Genomic DNA, 19,785 nt, shown 5'->3' on the forward strand with positions numbered 1-19,785 from the left:
GGAAAATTTTATATTGTTCGAGCTAGGCAATTAGGCTAGCTCTTTTTTTGAAATTTTTGAAATCTATTAGGTCATATTTGACCAATGCAATCCTTATTAACTAGTCGTATAAGTTGCTAGTGAAATTACTATTCTCAGTGGCAAGTGGAACCTACCTAAAATCATCATATTTTTTTTGTTGAGCATGGAAGCTTTGGTGATCTCTCATAGCATGTAGATGGCAAACTTTGCTTTTTACTGCAATGTATAAACAACACATGTTGGTTGAAATATTTCTCTCTTGTCTTATCTATCATCACAACCTGTCTCCATAAATGCATTGACTTTTGTACCACAAGTTGCCAAGGACAAGAAATAACCCACATGACTTTTAAAGCCATATAATTTTTGAAGTTTTTAATGCATTCCGCGGTGTATCCAACCTACCCTAGATGGAAAATTTGTTCACCATAGTTTAGTGATCAAGGATTTGGTTGAGTCATGCCAATCAGTGACTTTTTACAATGCGCTTTTTCAATGCAACTGATATTATTTGTGATACTTGAGTTCACTACATAAACTTGTATTTTGGCCATTTTTTGGGGAGTCAAACATTTCCACTGAGTCAAAATATTGAATGAACTTCTTTTATTGCATTTTGGGAAGCAAAAAAGGGAGTGCATCTGATGGAGGATTCATCTTTTGTTTTTAAAGTTTTCCTTGCCATCACCACTTGAAGACGCCATCCGATTCAGTGTTGACCGCATGGGCATTGGTTGACTCTCGTTCTCTCTCTCTCTCTCTCTCTCTCTCTCTCTCTCTCTCTTCGTTGTTTGGACTTGGGAGAGATTTGGTGAAAACAAGGGTGGAAAGAGACGTCACCTCACGCGGGTCCGAACCATACCGCGGAGACAGCGGGCCTTTTGACAAGATCTGACGTCGCTCGACAAGACATGGGCTGTCAGCACCCAACCGACGGGTCCAATGCGGCTCGTTCCCCGCATTCCGAACACCAGCCAGGGAATGGGTGATGGTGTCATTATGCACAAATAATTTGAGATGCAGAGAAAAAAAACAATTAATGCCGATGGATTTCCGAATCCGGCCGAGGTAAGTTTGGAGGGACAAAAGATAGATCGAAACATGTCCGTTTAGCTGCCGGTGTACCCAACAAAAAAAAAAAAAAAAAAAATCTGTTTTATCTGAATTGAAGCTGAAGAATTTTTTTAAAAAAAACTATTTTTTTTTTTTGAGGAAAGGTGAGACTGGGCTACCCAGTTTATTAAATATATCGTAGAAGTATGTACATAAGAGTCACAGTAGACAGGGATGGAATGTACAATGCAAATCCGGGAGAAAAATAAGTAACAGTCAGTGAGAAAAAGTAGATAAAACAGTTAGCAATATAATGAGGAAAAAATAGCATCCAGCTGGCTGGTCTTTGATTCAATTTAGCTTCCTATCAAAATGATTTCTTTAGTTAATTGTGAGGCTCTGCCAAAAGTAAAAACAAAAACTATAATATGACATACATACTGCTATATATAACTACATAGGTAACAATACATAGAGTGATACAAATATTTGAGATTGTATAATGATCTAACGAATTACTAATTTTAAAAATAAAAAATAGAAATGATTAAATTAAAAGAAATTGATTTAATTAACTAAATTGGATAATCTTGGGATCTATCAAATTACATCAGTCAAGATAATTAATAAGAGCTCATATTCTGTGCATGTAATGTTAGGACTTTTTTTTTTTTTAATTTGGGAGGTGGGGGGAGGGAGGAGGTGGGGTAGGATAATGTTGGTGCTTGTTTGCTGCTAAGACCAATCCATGAAAACCACGCCCACTATGGCGCTTTACCTAAAAGGACCAGGACCTAATAAATTAGGCCTTGTCATGCCATGACTGGTATCAGGTACCAATTTTGTGATATTTTTCTGAAGAAAATAGTATCCTGAATGTGTTTATCTTGCAAAGCGGGCTATAGCACAGTGACATGCAGCATCCTTCTCTCATTGAAGGATGTTTCAGGATCAGAACCTTAAGAGTTGTTTCACAAGTTTTTCACTCAGTTGATCCTAATTCTGTAGGAAAAGAACACATCTTTAATTCTATTGAAAAAATAATTCTACAGGGAAAAGTTAAGATAAAGCGAAGGGTATAACAAGGTATTTGTGTAATAATGTCACACCTCTCAATCAAAATGTATAGGATTGGGACTATGAGTACCACACCAGTTGTTCTTTTTCTTTTTTGCTCAAAGATGCAATTTGTTATACTTGTATAGCACATCAAATCATCCAAACAGCCTCTTTGTCATTGAAGGGAACAAGTATATAGGTGACTCAATCTGGAAGGAATTAGCACATATCTCTGACATTAATGAACTAAACTCAGCCATGAACATGTACTACAATATTGACATTTTATTACGTATGGGGTGAGCTTGGTTTCCATTAGACCCCACCATCTTATCTTCTTCCGGGTAAAAAGAGAAAAGAAAAAGAAAATGGAGATGCATTCGCTTACATATATGAATTCCATGCATGCTATGATTGGTCAAGATCGACTTCCACTGATGGTTTACCGCACCTTGGCATCTATAAGTTTTGTTCATAAAGTTTTATGTAATACATCATCAGAAACGTTGTCCTTAATTTGCGTCCATATATATATATATATATATATATATATGCCTTGAAGACGACACCTCGTTTCTGGCTACAGTACCCTGTTTCCAGTCCTTATGAAGCGTTTACAGGCCATGGCATTCTGGTGTAGTGCTGCCCTTGATTCCTAACCCCACGTCTCACATCCTCGGCCAGCTGCATTTCTTTCAAAGATGTGGACATCTCTTTGGAACATACCTTTTCTAAAGCCTGGCTAACCATCCAGCACCTTTATCAAACAGGAGTCTTCTGTCATTCCATATGGACATAAAAAATGTAGTTCTTCTCCCACCGGGCGTTCTATCGATCTTTCCCTTCCAACCCTATAACACTAGCAACAACCAACATCGGCTGAACCAACCATGGTTCCACCTATTTCGAACCGTACTGATGAGCCATCGGTATGGTTTTGGCTCTAAAAATGGGATGTGTTCCTGGAGCCAAAGAAGGAGAAGGAAAGAGAGAGCGAGCGGGGGAGGAAAGGAAAGGTAGAGGGAGAACGATGGAGAAAAAGAGAAAGAGAGCAGGGGAGGGAGGAAGAGATGCCGGCGGAAGGCCAGCGGAGGTCGTGAGGGAGCCGGTGCCAGGAAGAAGGCCCACTTAAGCGGCCGACCCCTGTTTTGTTTGAAATAGGGGTCGGCCACTTAAAAAATTTGCCGATTCATAAGTGAAGTCAACAATCGATTGCCGACTTTACTTACTTTCTTAGTGTCGGCCCCTTTGCGGCCTCCGCCGGGCTTCGCTAAGCTCCGTCGGCCCTCCGCTGGTATCCCTTCCTCCCTTTTCCGCTCTCTTTCTCTTTTTCTCTTTCGTTCTCCCTCTTCTCCGTCTGTTCCGCTGTGTCAGTACGGGCCTGGTGCAGCATGATGCGGATCTATACTGAGCCGTCCCACCGGAGAACCAGTATAAGGTCCGGTACTAATTCTTCAGACCTTGACAACAATAAAGGTGTCAATTTTTGAAGCTAAAGATGAGTTCAGCTGCAATCCTTTTGACCATATTAACATAAAACACGTCCTAAGTCCTGAGCCAACACCTTTCGAGGTCATTTGATAACTAGTATAGATGAAAGTCAGATAGAAGCCCGGATCGAGGAAGGGATCAAATATAGGACTCTTCTTTTCACACAAGAGACTTACCAATTTAGCCACTTGGCACCCTATCATTAAAGATCATATCACTTGATAAAGGAGAAACTCTTTTTTTTTAAAAAAAATGGAAAAATAAAAAAAGAAAGTCATATATATATCAACATGGTCAGGTAGATGTGGATGATGCTTTTCTTTGTGCATTCGTTTTTATATTGATCCTTCCAGAACATCCAGGTCAACTTTCTGAATGCTTGATTCCTAGGAGCAACATCAGCCATCAAGACCATCACTGTTTTCATAAATTCTTTTCAAAAGCAAGATATTCTATATCTGAATTGATTTGCGGCCAACTTTATAACATTCCTTTTCCCAGTTATTTCTTTTAAAAATCCAAACTTTTGTCATTGTCAACTTCTCCATATCCTTTCTTACAATTTCCATTCATGTATCTTAGGCCATCCAATTGTCTTAAGGCATTACCTAGAGAAGTTAATAACACACGTGTGCAGGGGGGCACACACATGCACGTGTTTGTGCATGCACACACATGCAAATATCAGCTCAGCAAAGAGGAAACTTATTCCTCATACCAAGCTCTACAAACACTGTATTTCTCAATTAATTAAGATCTGAGTGAATTCTGGATTGGATAATCTATAGGAATTGCCTTCGAGTTTGATTGCATGACATTATATATAATATTCTAGTGATCAATGTCATAGTCCCTTCCTTTTCTTTTCTCTCTTTGTTGGAAAACTACAAAGCGAAGCACGTGCCCATGCAGGAGAATGAAAAAGCCCCATACCTTCAGTGCTTTATGCCTTTGTGATAGTAAAAGGAGACCCTCTCTTCTCACTCTTTACATCTCGAAGCAATAAACACATCCCATATTTACGTAGAACATAGCCTTTGAGATCTCTCAGCTTTCATATATGCTTTTTTACTCTCATTGTCTCCTTTTTCTTCTGCTTTCTGCCTCAATGGTCTCCTTGTCTTTCTCTCTTTTTCTTTTTCTTGATTCTCTTGTGGGCACCCGATCATTTGATCTCCTCCTAGTTGATCATATGATATGAGGATGAGAGCTCAAAGAGTCAATGCGGCCTCCCCAAGGTGAACTCGAGATTGGGCTTCTTTGTGCTCATCTCCGAGATGCACGATGAGTTCAAATCCGATACCATCTCGAAGCTTTTGGATTGCATGTCCTGCACCACAAAAAGTGCTTCCATGTCAATCCTTTGATCTGACTATTGGGGTAGCTACAATGCTGACGATACGATCAAAAGCAAATTATTCCTTCCTTTTCTTTTTAACGCAGGATCGAGCATAAAATAGCTATTCTCAGGGGGAGTGATCACTATCAAAAAGCAACTGTATGTGGGTGTCAAAGATCTCATATAAGTTTCTTAGCTTTAGTTGATAAAAGATGGTGTAATTATGTTGTCTGAAGAAGTAATTATTCGCATAACATTGTTTATGTCATGGTGGTTACAGAGATAACAGTCTATAATCATGAGTGATGGGTTGAAATGAGTACCTCGAAAGAGTTAATGCTCCCAGTGGTGGAATCCTTTGGCTTGCCATGAAACCAGCTGCCCTCCCTGCTGCAGGAACCATCATGGAGGGAATATTTTTTCCATCAGTGGAAATCCATGCAAGAAAAGAGTATACTGGGAAAAAGAAAGCCATCTTTCACTATTAGCTTGTCATGAATTGCTAGCTTTATCAACAGTACCCATTGAATTAAAGTCGAATTCCCATGTGATTGCCCATTGCCCTGAAGAGAAACAGCAGGGAAGTTTCAAAAGGCTTAGCTTTTGCACCAAGGCTTCAACCTCATGGGGGGTCCCCCTTCTGCTAGCCTTTGGTACCCGCAAAATCCCAAAGTGAAAGCTGTACCTTTTGACGTAGATTTTTCAAGTGGGTCTGTTTCTTGAAGTGGGAGATATAGATTGGCTCCCCTGGTCTTTCTTAAACTACTTGTGGAGATCATTGCACCATATCTTGGTGGTTCGACGATGACCTCATGCCGGACAAATGGAACAAAGCCATAATCTCTGGTGCTTTTTGTGACCTCTTGGATGGATATTGGTATTATAGAAAGAAAGGGAATGAAGGGAGGGACTTTTATCTGCCTAAAGTAGATTGGGCTATGGATCTAGCTAGGCTTCTGTAGTTGATATTCCTGGAACCACATTTTTAATTCTGTCATTGCTAGGGCAATACCCTTTACCATGCAGTAAATTGCTCAATTCTCAATTAACTGAGTCTAATTTTTCATGATGTCAATGGCAAGGGCTTAGACTTTATTCTTACATTGGAGAAAAATGAAACCCGGGGAAGAAGAAAAACAAATACAATAAGAAGGTATTTTTATGTGTCATTCTCAATTTTACCGATAAATAGATCGAGTAGAAAAAAATCTACGGCAGAAAACTCGTGAGGACGGAAGCAAGCTCGAACAGTATGTCCATGTTTCACTTCGTAAAGGAAGAAATATAAACAGAACAAGATTGCATACAAGAAGAATCAAAAATGGAGAAAGGTTCTAGTTCTTTTACGCATAGCAAATCCTTTTTCATAATATTTTAAATCTCAGGCCCACCTGAAGGCTCAGACATTGAACCTACTTAAAAATTTATCCTTCTTTCAATGGGAAATAAATGGGAGCATGTGCACTAGAAACACTAGTTGAGTAGCTACAATAGCAATCAAGAATTGGGTCTTCCATCGCAAGAAACAAGAATCAAGAATTAGATTAAAATTTTTTATTTCTCATTTCATGTCAGGAAACTAGCAGTAGTGTAACTTAAAAAGCTATTGAATCACCAGTTGAGTTCTTCTTTTTTTTTGAGAAGGATATTTTATCTCTTTTTGACCATTGAGTAACCAAAAGAAGTAACTAGTTTCTCACAATGTCCATGAGATATAAATTACTTCTTCTTATCAGTTATTTGTTATCAACCAACTAAGAAGTCTTTTGGGATAATGGAATAGGTCTATTACTCACCCCCCCTCTCTCCAAAAAAAAAAAAAAATCTCTTCTTATACAATGAAGAAATCTTTGGGAACAGTAATCTTCATTAAAAATAACTGGATAGGAAAAAAAAAAATAAAGCAAGAAACAGTAAGTTATCACCTCGAAGTATTGTTCCAAAGGCCAGAACAGGTGCTATGACTACCACCCGACCTGACATGCTGAACTGAGGCTTCTGATCCACGGATATTGAGCAAGTTGTCATCAGAAATTTCTATAGGTTCAGTTTGGTCTGGGATAAGCAATCATTGCTATTATAAAAATTAGAATCCTGGAAAGCTCTCCCTCCAGCAATAAAAACAAAATGATAGACAAATGATAAAAACAATTGGAAGAAACAAATCAGCATTACCAGAAGAAGTGGCTGGTCTATCAGTAGTCTTCACAGTCCGATACATCTGCAACCATACATATAAATGTACCATGAATCACTAAATAAAACAATTACATGGAAGATTGCTGAAGTTGTCCAATATATGCGTATTCTTGTTCTATAATGCATATCATTTTAGTATGGATGAAATATAGGATGCTTATGAATAAATTACCCGCTCATCGTAGTTTTTGAATTAAGATATAAAGTAAAATATTTATTTCTCTGCAAAATTTCCCATTTATTCATGCATTTCTACATTCTTCTTTGTTTTTTGAAGGGTAATGGAGGAAGCAAATTGCTTCCCCCAATTTCATTAGAAGTATAAATATTACATAGTTTCAGAAGAACAGATATCGACTGTGCATTTCTACATTCATTATTGTAATATCAGCCACCATATGCAACCCTAAGAAGAGAAAATTATGGAGAAATGATGGTACATTGTACTTCATATTTTTTTTTCTTTAGAATTGAATCTCCCTACATTGATTTTCTCAGTATTTTGCTTTTCTCCCATGCTTTTAGTGGCATGCTTTCTGCAGCTCAAGCAAAAGCTGCTAGAAACTTGCAGAACTTACAAATATCCACACACACAGAGAGAGAGAGAGAGAGCCTAGCCAATAGGAGAGGAGGCTTTTTGATACTGCAAGCTAGGAGTGAAGATGATAGGAAAAGAGAGCAAGAAAATTTTGAGTTGAAATGATTTTTTCTCTAAAAATTTTGAAGATCCATCTTCCTCCCTCAAGTATAATATCTAAAATTTATCTTGGATCATTCTTTAAAAAAAAAAAAAAAACCCATCATGAATCAATATATGATGTTCCCTTGCTTGAATATATGATTATGAGCTCAAGCTTCCCAAGTGAAGAAAAAAAGCACAAGTGTTAAAGAAACAAGAGTAGACCAAACGATGGAGGAGAAAGAAGAGAGGAGAGAACAGCTAAAAATTTTCTGCAACCTCAATACTGAAAACCCAACTGAGAGTACTCGAGACCCAGAGAGAATTCCTCACCTGTAAATGGGACTTCACATGAGCTAAAGTGAGATCTTTGACATCCATGAGCTCAAGAACAGACTTTGGCGTGGCCCCTAAGATCCAGAGAGCGCAACAAATAACCAGAAACCAAGATCAGATCAATTCACACAAAGTGAATTATGCCCTCATATAAAACTGATGATTCAAAAAGAAAAAAGAAGAAGAAAACGAAGACAGAAAAATTAAAAAAAAAAGGCACCAAGGCGATTCATACTTTCATGCCCTCCCAACAACTCAACTGCATGGACGAAGCGCGCATGGAGGTTGGTCGTCCACCGCATCCTCGGCGCTCTCATGCCTCGCTTTGCAGGGAACCGCGGCAAAAGCCGCGGCGACCTCGGCATGCCTTGCGCCGTGTAGTGGATCGAAGAAGCAGTGGAAGATGAGCCACATAAATGCTGGTGGTGCTGCTGGTTGTGGAGGAAAGAAAAGGAAGGAGGGTTGTAGTACACCGGAATTCCTCTTATAGGTCTCATACCACCAAGATCTTGGCGATACCCGTCATGTAGGAATTTTTGGTGGTGATGCAGATGGAAATATTGGTACTGGTGAGGAAGGTGGCTGGTGTTGTTGGTGCTGGAGACGACACTTGGGTTTGCCAAGGAGAGGTCAAAGCCACCGGTGTCGGCCTTCTGCGTCGAAGGGGAGGTGCTGCTCTTGATGCTGCTGCTAGCGGAGTCCATGGCTCTCCTCCAAAACCCAAAATCCCGGCCCTCATCACTTCTGCTCCAGCTTGATGCCGGCTTGCTGTCTGGGGGACTAATTTGCAGAGATAAGTCAGGTTGCGCCGGGAAAAGCTCCATTTCTTCACCCTTCTCTTCCTCCTCCTGCCTCCTCCTCCTTATTCAAGCAATAGTACTGCTCCTGCTCCTCCTCCTCCTCCTCCTCCTACTCATACTGGCCTCCCATGATGTGAGAAATGAGCATAGTTGTGTCCATGGGTGGAGTGGAATAGGAGTTGTGTGAAAGGTGAGGGAAGGATGGGGTGGTAAAAAGAGCGTACAGTGTGTAGTGAAAGTTGCGGTGGGTTCTTGCCTGTTTCTAGTGGTTGGGTGGGGAGGGAGGATGTGTAAGAGGATGACACTTGGGTGGCTTGGCTTAGAGAGAGAATAAACTGAATGCGGCTTCGATTCCCTTGCACTCCTTTCGCATTTTTTTTTATTCTTACTGGGAAAGGGAATTTAATTTTAGTGAGTCCTTAAACTTGTGGACAAGTCTCTCCGGCCATTAAGGTTTACCTCCAGCTTTTCATTCAATTTCAACCTGTGCTGCTGGTCTTACATTTGTCTACTTATTATACTTTTATTTCCCCACAACCCCCGTACGTGTCCCTTCTAACTTCTGTAGCCTAGGTTCCACTCCATAGCCTTCTCTTTTTCTCTCTCTGGCTTTTATTCTTCTTCACCATTTACTGTCCCAATCGATGGAATGGAAAGTTGGAAGCCCTCGCTTTTTCAACTCTACACACACATTTATTTGCTTGTAACGTCCTGTCTATGTGCCGATATGGAGATATTCATCTCATACGAACTTTGAGCTTCTCACCTTCGTATCATCTCGTGTGAAATTGCCCTTACAGGTGGTTGCCCAGTTTTAGTTTTCTGAAAATCACCTTATAGTTTATATGACTAGCTTCAAACCTTTTGTTTGATGCTCCAGTTTTGAAGATTAACTTGGTCGCTGTCCTTTTTCATGTGTAGTGGAAAAATTACAATTCTATTTCCTAATTTTTTTCTATTGGAAGAAGAGAAATTATAATTAATATGGAAAAAAATTATTTTACTGAACTTTAAGCATGCAAATCATTTGTTTGATAATATAAAGTTTGAAGTATATCTGTCGTAGCAGCGGCGGCGCTTGCCTTGAATAAAATTGGTATGATATGCTTTACAAGGAAATTATACAAAGCTTGGTGTCAAGCCCATGGGCATTATTTCATCAATTATAATTGCATTCTTCCAATAAATCTCTATATGAAATATATACATTTCTTTCATCATAACAGAAACTAAAGGCTCTTTGCTTTTTTGGAGGAAAAGGAAAGGAGACTAGCTTAATGTATAGCGGCAAAAATGTTAAAAGATTCTACAACATCGATACAGCTTGTTCTAAAAATTAATAATCTTTAAGTTTCTTATAATAACACAGATAGAATTCAATATATAAAATTCTAGATCTTCGCCTCTTCTACTCAAAATGTATTAGCTTTTAAAGCTTCTAGGTTGGAAACACTTCTTAAAGTAGCCTCCTGTTTAATATTTATCTGAAGAAAGATTTATTCAATATACCACATCATTAAATGAAAAATTAATAATCTAATTACATATTAATCTTATTGTATAAAGCCTTGGATTAGCCAGCAATTGGCCGGCATGCCTCAAGAGAGAATATTTATTAATATCCTCCCACTAAAATATTAACATTCTATATTTATTTACTAGATATATTTGTCCCTATTTTTATGGCTTACTGTAAAAGCTTTTTGTCCCACATTCTTCCATTTCTTCGTACTATACTTCGTTTCACAATATTTTTTTTGTCTTTTACTGAATCTATATTCTGACTTATAAAAGGTACCTACCACTTTTATTGATATTTATGACTATATTTTTTGAACAATAGTATATTTTCACTAGTAAATCTATATGAAGAATATAAAATAATTCTTCCTAAATCTTTCTACATTCCCGGCCAGTATATTTCCTCTCTTATTAGAAAAACTAGTGCCTGTATTAGCAAATTCGTATTAAATATCTACGAAAGAGATCATCCCAAAGTACTTCTTCATGTATGTAGGCGCATGCACAAATAAAAGCTATAATTTTATTTCTTTTTTCTCTACCTATTAAATAAAAGCTATGTATTAGATAATAATGATGTAAATCTTTATTTTCTAATTTATCGATTTCATTTTGTTTCATTATCTTTATATTTTATTCGTGAAGCTTCAATATAGTATTTACATGCTTTATACTTTTCTATGCTTCAATACAGTATTTCATTTTTCTCCGATGGTTGTGCTTTATACTTTTGTATGCTCCCATCAATATGATACTTCAATCCAATGGTATTTTTTCAATAGACATTTTGAAATTTTTAAAAAGCTTCAAGAGTTTCAGATTTGTACTGCAAAAAATGCATCCAACTCATGCTGTTGTAATCATCAGTAAATAACAAAAAATACCATCTCCTACCAAAGGACTCAGTCCTCATAGGCCCACACAAATCAGCATTTATTGATTCAAGTGGAGCAACCCTCCATGACTTCATGACAGGAAATAGCTTTCTACATTGCTTCCTATACATGCAACCTTCACATGCATCATCTAGAGAATCAATCTCGGACAGTACAACAACCATGCATACCTTTTAGATTCAACAATATCAGGTCATTGATATTTAAATGTCCATAGCATAAATGCCACAACCTCTTCCATTATATGCACCTCTACCATGTCCTCTTCCTGCTGATCATGTGAACTAGCTAGTATTTCTTAGAGGATGTGCTTCACCTTGACCTGAAATGTCTTTTCTTCGACATCTACAACTTTCATTAGATCTAGCTTTATGAGCTTGCAGAAAACCCATTAGTTCATCAAACAAAAAGGCAGACAAATCTTTAGACTCCTCAATTGCGACGGCTACATGATCTAATTTTGGAGTTGAACCCCTCAAAACCTTCTCAACTACAGTTTGATCAAAAAGCTTTTCACCATATGACTTCATCTGACTGACAATAGTAGTAAGTCTAGATAAAAACACTTGAATTGATTCATTTCTTTTTCAATGAGTGATATTTCAAACTCTCGACAAAGGGATCAAAGTTTCATAGTAATTAATTTCAACAAGCCATGGAACTCCCTTTGCAATATCATCCAAGCTTCCTTCGAGGTAATTGCTGCTACAATTTTTGAGAAAACTGTCTCATGGACAGCTTGCTGAATGAAGAACATTGCCTGCGCGTTGTTCTTTCTGCTCTCTCTTAATCTTCCCTTGTCATCTGGATTTGCATATCCATTCTCAACCAAATCTCGTAGGTCTTAAGACATGACTAAAACTTTCATTTTAATGCTCCAAAATTCATAGCATTCACCTTCGAAGATGGGACTCAAAGGTTTAGAAATACTCATTGAACTTGGCAGCCATGATGTCTGTCTCACAAACTTTTAAACAAAGACTGGGGGGTGTAGAATAATACTATGAAAAGAGAGGAGCTAAGCTTTTAAACAAAGACTGGGGGGTGTAGAATAAACTTTTAAACTTGGCAGCCATGGGATTCAACCCCCTGCACTCCTTCACCTAGGCGTAACCCAAACGCAGCTCTGATGCCAAAGGTTTGTTGGGAAAAGGTACCATCTATGAAAAGAGAGGAGCTAAGCTCTGTCTCTACAGTGAGAACAGAGCGGAAACAGCACAAACTAGACAAGTAATGGAGGGAAGTTTTGGTGGAAAAACCTTGATGCCTTGATGATCTTATTCATTGACCGAATGTCCCTGTAAGTTGGCTAACAACTATACGAATGTTCGTTTAGTAGAATCCTTCAATTTCTCCCCTAAATACAAGAAAAATGGGACATTAACAGGACACAAAAGCAAAAATGGGAAATATATGAAAACTAACATAACACATAAGCAAAGAAACATCTGACTTAGTTGAGCTAAGAACATAGACGAAGTCTGCCTTTTGAATCACATTTCAACATGCACATGTACGTACATATATAGATATCTCAGGCCTTAATTTGATTCAACTGCAGTTTATAATTCTATGCTACCAAATTTATATGCTAGAAAAGTTTACTAGGTCTTATATGTAATTCATGTCTTTGCATGGCTTATACTTGGATGCTGGAGGTTATTAAGGAACATGAAAAAACTACGTTCTTCCTAGTTGAAAATTTGGATATCTTTTTTTTCCCCTAAACTACTCTTAAGCCGTCAAAATTTATGAATAAAGTTTTTTTCTTTATTAAAGATATAATAAATATTTCACACAATTTTTTCAAGAAAGCAGATGCTTAGGCACTCGGCCAAACATAAGCCCAATTTTTATGGTCAATCAAACATGCCAAATATTATTTTTCGATGCATCATATTTTAAGGAATTAGATTCTCAGAAAAAATAAATATTTCATTGAAAAAAAAACTCTTCCGGCGAACCAAACGAGTCCATAATATTTTTTTATGAAGAAGAATAATCACTGTTATATCTTAGTGTTTATATTGTTGCGATCATTCTCTAAATAATTCTTCTTTTTCTTCTTCTTCTACTAATACAAATAGTGTAGGTCCTGGATCTTAAGATCATATGGTGGACCAATGTGTCTGGTCCCAACCCCACCAAGAACCTTCCTGCTTTATCCAATGGAATCAATGCATGGCAGCCTATCGGTTTCACCTATAATACATGTATCTTTTGGGATACGCAAGCAATTATATGGCATGAATATTCGACAGGTAATGCATTGCTATCAGCCATATATGCGGATATGATGCCTGAAAATTTTGTAAGAAGTTACAATCTGGACCTCCGATGTATCAAAATTTGAAGATGGCCTGACCAGATTCATGGCACAGATTACAAGAACAGTGTATGTCGGCAAGTTTTCCGTACATCAACTATGAGATTACGTGGTTGGCGGTCCACATCATATGGTACATGGCTTGCTTCTACGCAATTTAATTCCCTCTTTCTTCGGTGAGGCATAATGAGATTGGTGCAACGTTCAATTCCATCAATCCAGTACATTTGTCCATTGATTCTCCTGGTATCGATGTGGAAATTGCATTTCTAAGTCCCTAGGTTAAAACAGTATCCTACACTTGCATGTTTAACCCTGACGCAAGGTAGCATGAGATGCTTTATTTTAAACAAGTTTAATATTTTGCTTTGGTTCTTGTTCTCTTCGTTATCCTAAGGAATCAGATTTGGCTTTGTTCAATTATCTCTCTCTCTTTCTCTCTCTTAGTGGTATATCAGCTGTTCACATTAATCTCGTATGAGCACTGCCATTTGAGTCAAGGGCTCTCTTTTATATATATATTATATAAAGAAGAGAATTGAACGTTTTGGGTTATTCTGGTGTTCTCCTTTTATTTCCCTGCCTTGCTAAGCAAAAAGCAAAAAAAAAAAGAGTTTATTGTATGAATATCCTTCTAAATATCAGATTTTATATGAATATCCTTTCAAAATTGATATTTGCACATTTACTCTCGTAAAACTCTGTTATTGTACAAATGCTCGTAATATAACGGTTGTTCTAATGGTGTTAAAAAAATTCATATTTATATTAATTAAAAATAAAATAAAATTTTAAAATTACCATATTGTCCCTATCTTCTTTTTCTGCTATCGAGATTTGCATACTTAATCATTAAGAGTATTTTAGTCATTTTAATTTGAAATCGTTAATTTTTTAACGTCATTAGATAGTATGGGTACATATGCAAAAACAAAAATAAAAAAATAATAGAATAGCAAAACAAGTATTTACGAGGGTATACATGTAAATATTAATTTTGAAAGGGTATTCATGCAAAATTCAACATTTAGGAAGGTATTTATGCCAAAAAAACTCAAAAAAAAAAACTCCAAAGCAAATTTGAGCTCACATATCCAATTTCAGAGTCATGTCACTAGAGAGATCTATGGGCTATTTCTCCTGTTTTCTTTCACTTGGATTAAGTTTCCCAACATCACATGCATGGATTCAGGGTCACCAACAGTGGCATACCAATAGATACAAGAGAGTGCTATGCTCATAGAGAAGAGACCACGTAGCCTTAAATGCTTCTTGGTGGGGTACTTTGGATTTAGTGCAACTTTCGATCATGCGTTTAACCTACACGGGCCTTCATATAACCAGTAGTCAAAAATTGCCACTAGCTAAAAAGGTTAAAAAAACCCACCCACCGTTCTCCAAGACCTGAAACCTTTTGCTCTATTCTCACTTCTATAAGACCTACATCTGAAACCATAGCTCTATTCTCGCTTTGCAAGGACCCTTTCTAATGCCCTCAACCTACACACATATCTAGGGCATTTACATATCTTATAGTACATGGAGGAAATTTTCCTCCAAACCCCAAGGGTTCCATCGATGATGAGTCCATGACATTAGAATGGGGATCCCCATGGAGAAAAGACAATAGATGTTAAAGTGATGTCTCGGAGAGAAATCCTCCTACTCCCTCACGAGCTTAATGACATGACATTAGAGTCTTGCACTTTGTGCGTGTCTTTGTGCTTCATGCCATCAATGGGACCTTATTATGGGAGATCCATCAACGTCAACCTCCTCATAAGGTGGTGAGAATTGGAGCCCTGGATGATGCCGAGTCCAGGATATCCAGGTAGGGAAAGAAAGTATATGGCCAGAAATTCTACGCCCATTTAGAGTCTGTTCAGATGATTGGACTTAAATCTTATAAAATTCGTCTATTGGGCCATTACAAACAGCAAAAACATAGAATTACAAGCTGGGCTAGACTTATATTTATAAATATCTAGAAGTAGCTTCGGAGTAGATAAGTTCGAAACCTATAGTGAGAAAAAATTATTTTCTTCTAATTTTGAGTATTTATAAATATAGGCCTAGCCTATTCTTTAATCCTATATTCTCGCTGGTTGCACTAGTTCGACCAACGAGTTTTATAGGACTTTGAACCCAATCATCCAAATAGGCTCTTGATATAATTTGTTTCTAGAGACACTGTCCTAAGTGAAATCCGAGAAGAATCTTTCACCGAGGCTTTGTCAAGTTAAGCTAAAATATTTAGAGCTAGCCTCCATTCTTTAGGAAAGGCCAGACCATGTGAAATGTGATAAATTGTTCATGAGAATCATGAAAACAAATGCTTTAACATAAATTTTTATCTAATATTTCTTCAACATCATTCATTCTTTTTAATCTCGTCACCTTCCCCAACTAGAATCCAACTCAACATGATCACGCAAATTTTCCCCTTGTTAAGAGTTCGGTGCGGTCTTTTAAAAAGAGGTCCTCCCACTCTCATACGCAAACCGTCTTCTACGAGATTGGCAACCTATCCACTACTTATGACTTGAAATTCTAAATTATAAAATTGAATTTAAGTGATGCAGTAGCTCCAACCGCAATTTGATCATTTCATGGAGCGTTCTGACTAACTAATTATCATTAGATCTTGAATCCGATGAGGGGAAGGGTCTGAAAAGAAAGTTTTACTTAATCTTCTTTAAAAAAAAAAAAAATGAGGTGTAAGATAGATCTTTGGATACCTTGGACTTTGTAGATACAAATGCTTTATCTCCTTTGTAATTAGCACAGTCGCATCTACAACATGATTTCTAAATAACCTTTTATGTTACGACAGAACAAGGTGTTGGTACCTTGTAATATTAAAATCAAAGATAATTTTTTAATAAATTTTGAGATAGCAGGAGGAATGTGGATGGATAGGAGTTCCTTATTTTGACACCATTACTCATGAAGTTTTCTATTGTTTTTGCAATGAAATATTTTTTTCACATTCTCCCACTACTCTCTACTCATGTGTTAAAGGCCTAATTATTTTTTTTTATATAACATAAAAAATTTATCACCCTCTCACTCCACTCGCCTATTACTTTGGCTAATAATGGGCTAATAATGGACCATATTAACTTGGAAAAGCTCCATGAACCTATAAAAAGATCTCTTAAAATTAGCCTCTAACATATATAACTTATAAACAAATTTGAAAGTTCTCTAGCCAAGAAAAGATGTTCTCTTCTTGGTGAAGCTTTAAGCTCAACTTTTACCTTTTGTGCAGGGCTGGTTCTGAGCCATACGATGATCCAGCTTGGAGGGGACAAGCCCAAAAGGTCTGCTGCACTAGTTTGTGGGCTGCCAACTGCAAAAAGCTTGAATCTCCTTAAAAAGGTGGTGAGATTTCCACACCGCAGCCTAAAGTATTGTCACCTAGAAGAGAATTCTTATTTTTCTATTGTATTTTTGCTCCAATTATTGTAATTTGCACCTATCCAAGGTAGCAGATGCCACACAGCAATACTGGATGAAAGAAAATTATAGTTTGTATGATATAATTTGGGGTAGCTTTTGTTCCTTTGGGTGTAAAATATTGGAACGTAATCATGTGGAGACAAACTGCAACCATGGCAAGGAAGGGGAAGCAAGCAAGCAATCCATCGTGGAGGACAATTTATATTTTGCTATAGTGACAGACATTTAGAATTGTAAGCAGTGATAAGTACCCCATCTCCTTTAATTTTTTTCAGACCAGGGAATAATCCTCACCCACTATCCTATACCCACTCCAAAACATGGATCAAACCCCAGTCTCTGGCTTTGAGGGAAAGAAGCTACTAAGGTTTTGTGGTGTACCTCATCTCCTTTGAAATGGTGAATCCTTCATGGTTCTATGGACACATCAACTAGATTCCATGCGCAGGATGGTTTTGATGGGACAAACTCTTTTTTTTTTTCCATGAATTTATTCCACCAATACTGAACTGCCACATAAGAAATGGTTCAGGGATCGGTGGCGATACTCCATACCAAATTTCTGGAATTCAAAACGAAGCTTGCTATTTAACCTATCTAGAGAGGCACTTGGGCACAGTGAAATTAGACTGGACAGAGCCCTACCTATTTGACTAGGTTTAGCATCTGATGCATAACAGATTCCTCCGATCTTCTTTCTTTCTTCTTTCCTCTCTTTCTTTTGTTTATTTTTCTTGGTTGTTCTCTCGTGTGTGGGGGGTGGAAAAGCCGGTGCAGCTTTGCCTTCCATAAAACTTTTCATATGTATGCCATCAATAAATCGTACATGACATGCCTCAAACTTGTGACCACCTCCAAGGACGAACCAAGGCACCAATCACGGGGAAAAGCCGTTGTTCTCTTTTGTTACCATATTACCGTTACAATGTATTTCAGCCTACCGCTTCACTTGAAGGAGCCTCATTTATTTTATTTTTTTTGGTACACCAGCGCCTCACTATACTCGGATGGCAGTACACCATGACCGATCAGAATACAAAACATGGGGTAGACCCTGCGGAATGAAGCCAGTGTCATCAATGAATGAGCATTTCAGAGGCTTTTGATAGACATATAACATGTAAGTAATTGTGAACCATGCCCAAGCCGATTTGAGCATTGGAAAAGGGCAGTTTGGTATACGGACCTTCTTTTGAAAGCTTTCTTTATGCTGCATCAGGAAAGCTTATTGGCTTGACACTTATCCTAGTGGGTTAGACTTGATTGCTTCTTGGAGTATCCTATTCTGCTTATAGTTTGCAGCATAGGACCCTCGTTCTTGATACATCTCTTGATCTCCTACAGTAGTTCCATCAAATATACGCTGAAAGAAAGTTCATGCGTGTTCGATTACCCAACTTATTACTTATATAATCTTGGAGACAGCTTCTCCCAACTTTGTTATGCAGGCGAGGCATAGCGTTTTAACATTTGAGCACCTAAATCTTAGAAGCTTTTTCGGATTGGACCTACCAAAGCATTAGATTCTAGGATTGACCCATCAATCTAATAGGGATTCAAATTATGAGCCTTTGTACTTAGGGATTCAAATCTGCAACAAGCTCTATCTATCCCGCTTGAAATACACAAGGCATTTTTATAAAAAAAAGAAGGGAAAGAAAAGAAAATATTTAAAGGTTGTGTCTTACTTCAAAGACCCAGTAACTGGCACATTTTCGGGAATTTGACCAGCCTATTAGTACAATGGGTACAAGAGAACGAGAAAAAGCAAGGCAGGTGCAATGTGGTTTCTATCGGTTTACTCCTCTTTGATGACTTTATGCACAACAAAAGGCTTAAAACATATCTAATCTCCTTTATCTGTCTTAGAAGATATGACTGCTTCCGCAGGTGGGCTAGCCGGTTTGCTGCTTTCTTTGCACTGTTACTGCTCACCTGCGTGTCTCTTGATGCTTGTTTAGGACCGTAGCAAGCAGCAAAAGTTATACCTTTTTTGAACCAGGCATGGTGTTATTTACGATCCAGAGAGCCAGCTATCTTTGGCCAGTATTCTCTAAATCTACTAAACAACAAAAGGAATACAAGCATGTAGAAAGATTGTAGAAATCAAACATAGGAGCTCCCTTTATTAAGTGGGCTTGTGGGAGGGCATAAGCACTTTGGTATCATCCTCTAATGCTCCTTGGTTTAAATAAAATATATATTAAAAACCAATATAGGATAAGAATGACTGGCTATCATTAATTGAACTATCTAAAATTATTAAATTAGACGGAATTCCTCAACAGTCTATTAGAATTCAGTTAAAATTAGTATGGCCATTGTTGAATGTGAATTGAAGGCATATTCAGCCCACACAAAGAAAGTTGAGAGTGACCTGGCTTCCATCTCTCGCACTCCATGGTAGCATTTGCATTGCAGGAGTAAAGAGGTTTGTCTATTTAAGCATATTAACGTTGCAGGAAGGCCCTCAAACCTGACATAGCATAAAATTAAACCTAGACAGATGCAAAGACTTCTGTTTAGGAGAAAGGTTCAGTCCCTCCGTAGCAAACACTAGGCAAGATACATCTTACCCTAATCCTTGCTGAACTTCTGAAGAA

The 19,785-nt window shown here is 37.7% G+C and overlaps 1 protein-coding gene across 4 annotated transcripts; it reads right to left on the reverse strand.

Moving 5' to 3' along the window:
- Positions 1-4,344: 4,344 nt before the first annotated feature.
- LOC103714598 (probable transcription factor KAN2) lies at positions 4,345-9,269 on the reverse strand. Of its 4 annotated transcripts, none has more exons than XM_039118630.1 (6): positions 8,413-9,269; positions 8,175-8,251; positions 7,139-7,184; positions 6,889-7,000; positions 5,287-5,350; positions 4,345-4,954 (listed from the first exon to the last, which is right to left on the reverse strand). In XM_039118630.1, exons 1-6 carry the CDS (start codon positions 8,999-9,001, stop codon positions 4,844-4,846), a joined length of 999 nt encoding a protein of 332 aa, XP_038974558.1. In that variant the 5' UTR covers positions 9,002-9,269; the 3' UTR covers positions 4,345-4,843. The 4 variants fall into 4 exon arrangements, with proteins under 4 accessions (XP_038974558.1, XP_038974551.1, XP_038974546.1 ...); XM_039118623.1 differs by having other exon boundaries at positions 5,287-5,353; positions 8,413-9,268; XM_039118618.1 differs by having other exon boundaries at positions 6,889-7,018; positions 8,413-9,266.
- Between the last annotated feature and the right edge of the window lie 10,516 nt (positions 9,270-19,785).

Source organism: Phoenix dactylifera, chromosome 2 (assembly GCF_009389715.1).
Source record: "Phoenix dactylifera cultivar Barhee BC4 chromosome 2, palm_55x_up_171113_PBpolish2nd_filt_p, whole genome shotgun sequence".
Classification (NCBI taxonomy): domain Eukaryota; kingdom Viridiplantae; phylum Streptophyta; class Magnoliopsida; order Arecales; family Arecaceae; genus Phoenix; species Phoenix dactylifera.

Coding starts and splice junctions, on each gene's coding strand:
- LOC103714598 (XM_039118616.1), bottom strand. CDS start 9,001: ATGGAGCTTTTCCCGGCGCAACCTGACTTATCTCTGCAAATTAGTCCC. Junction 8,252..8,412: donor GTTGTTGGGAGGGCATGAAA/GTATGAATCGCC, acceptor TCTGGATCTTAG/GGGCCACGCCAAAGTCTGTT. Junction 4,955..5,286: donor GGAGCATTAACTCTTTCGAG/GTACTCATTTCA, acceptor TTTGTGGTGCAG/GACATGCAATCCAAAAGCTT.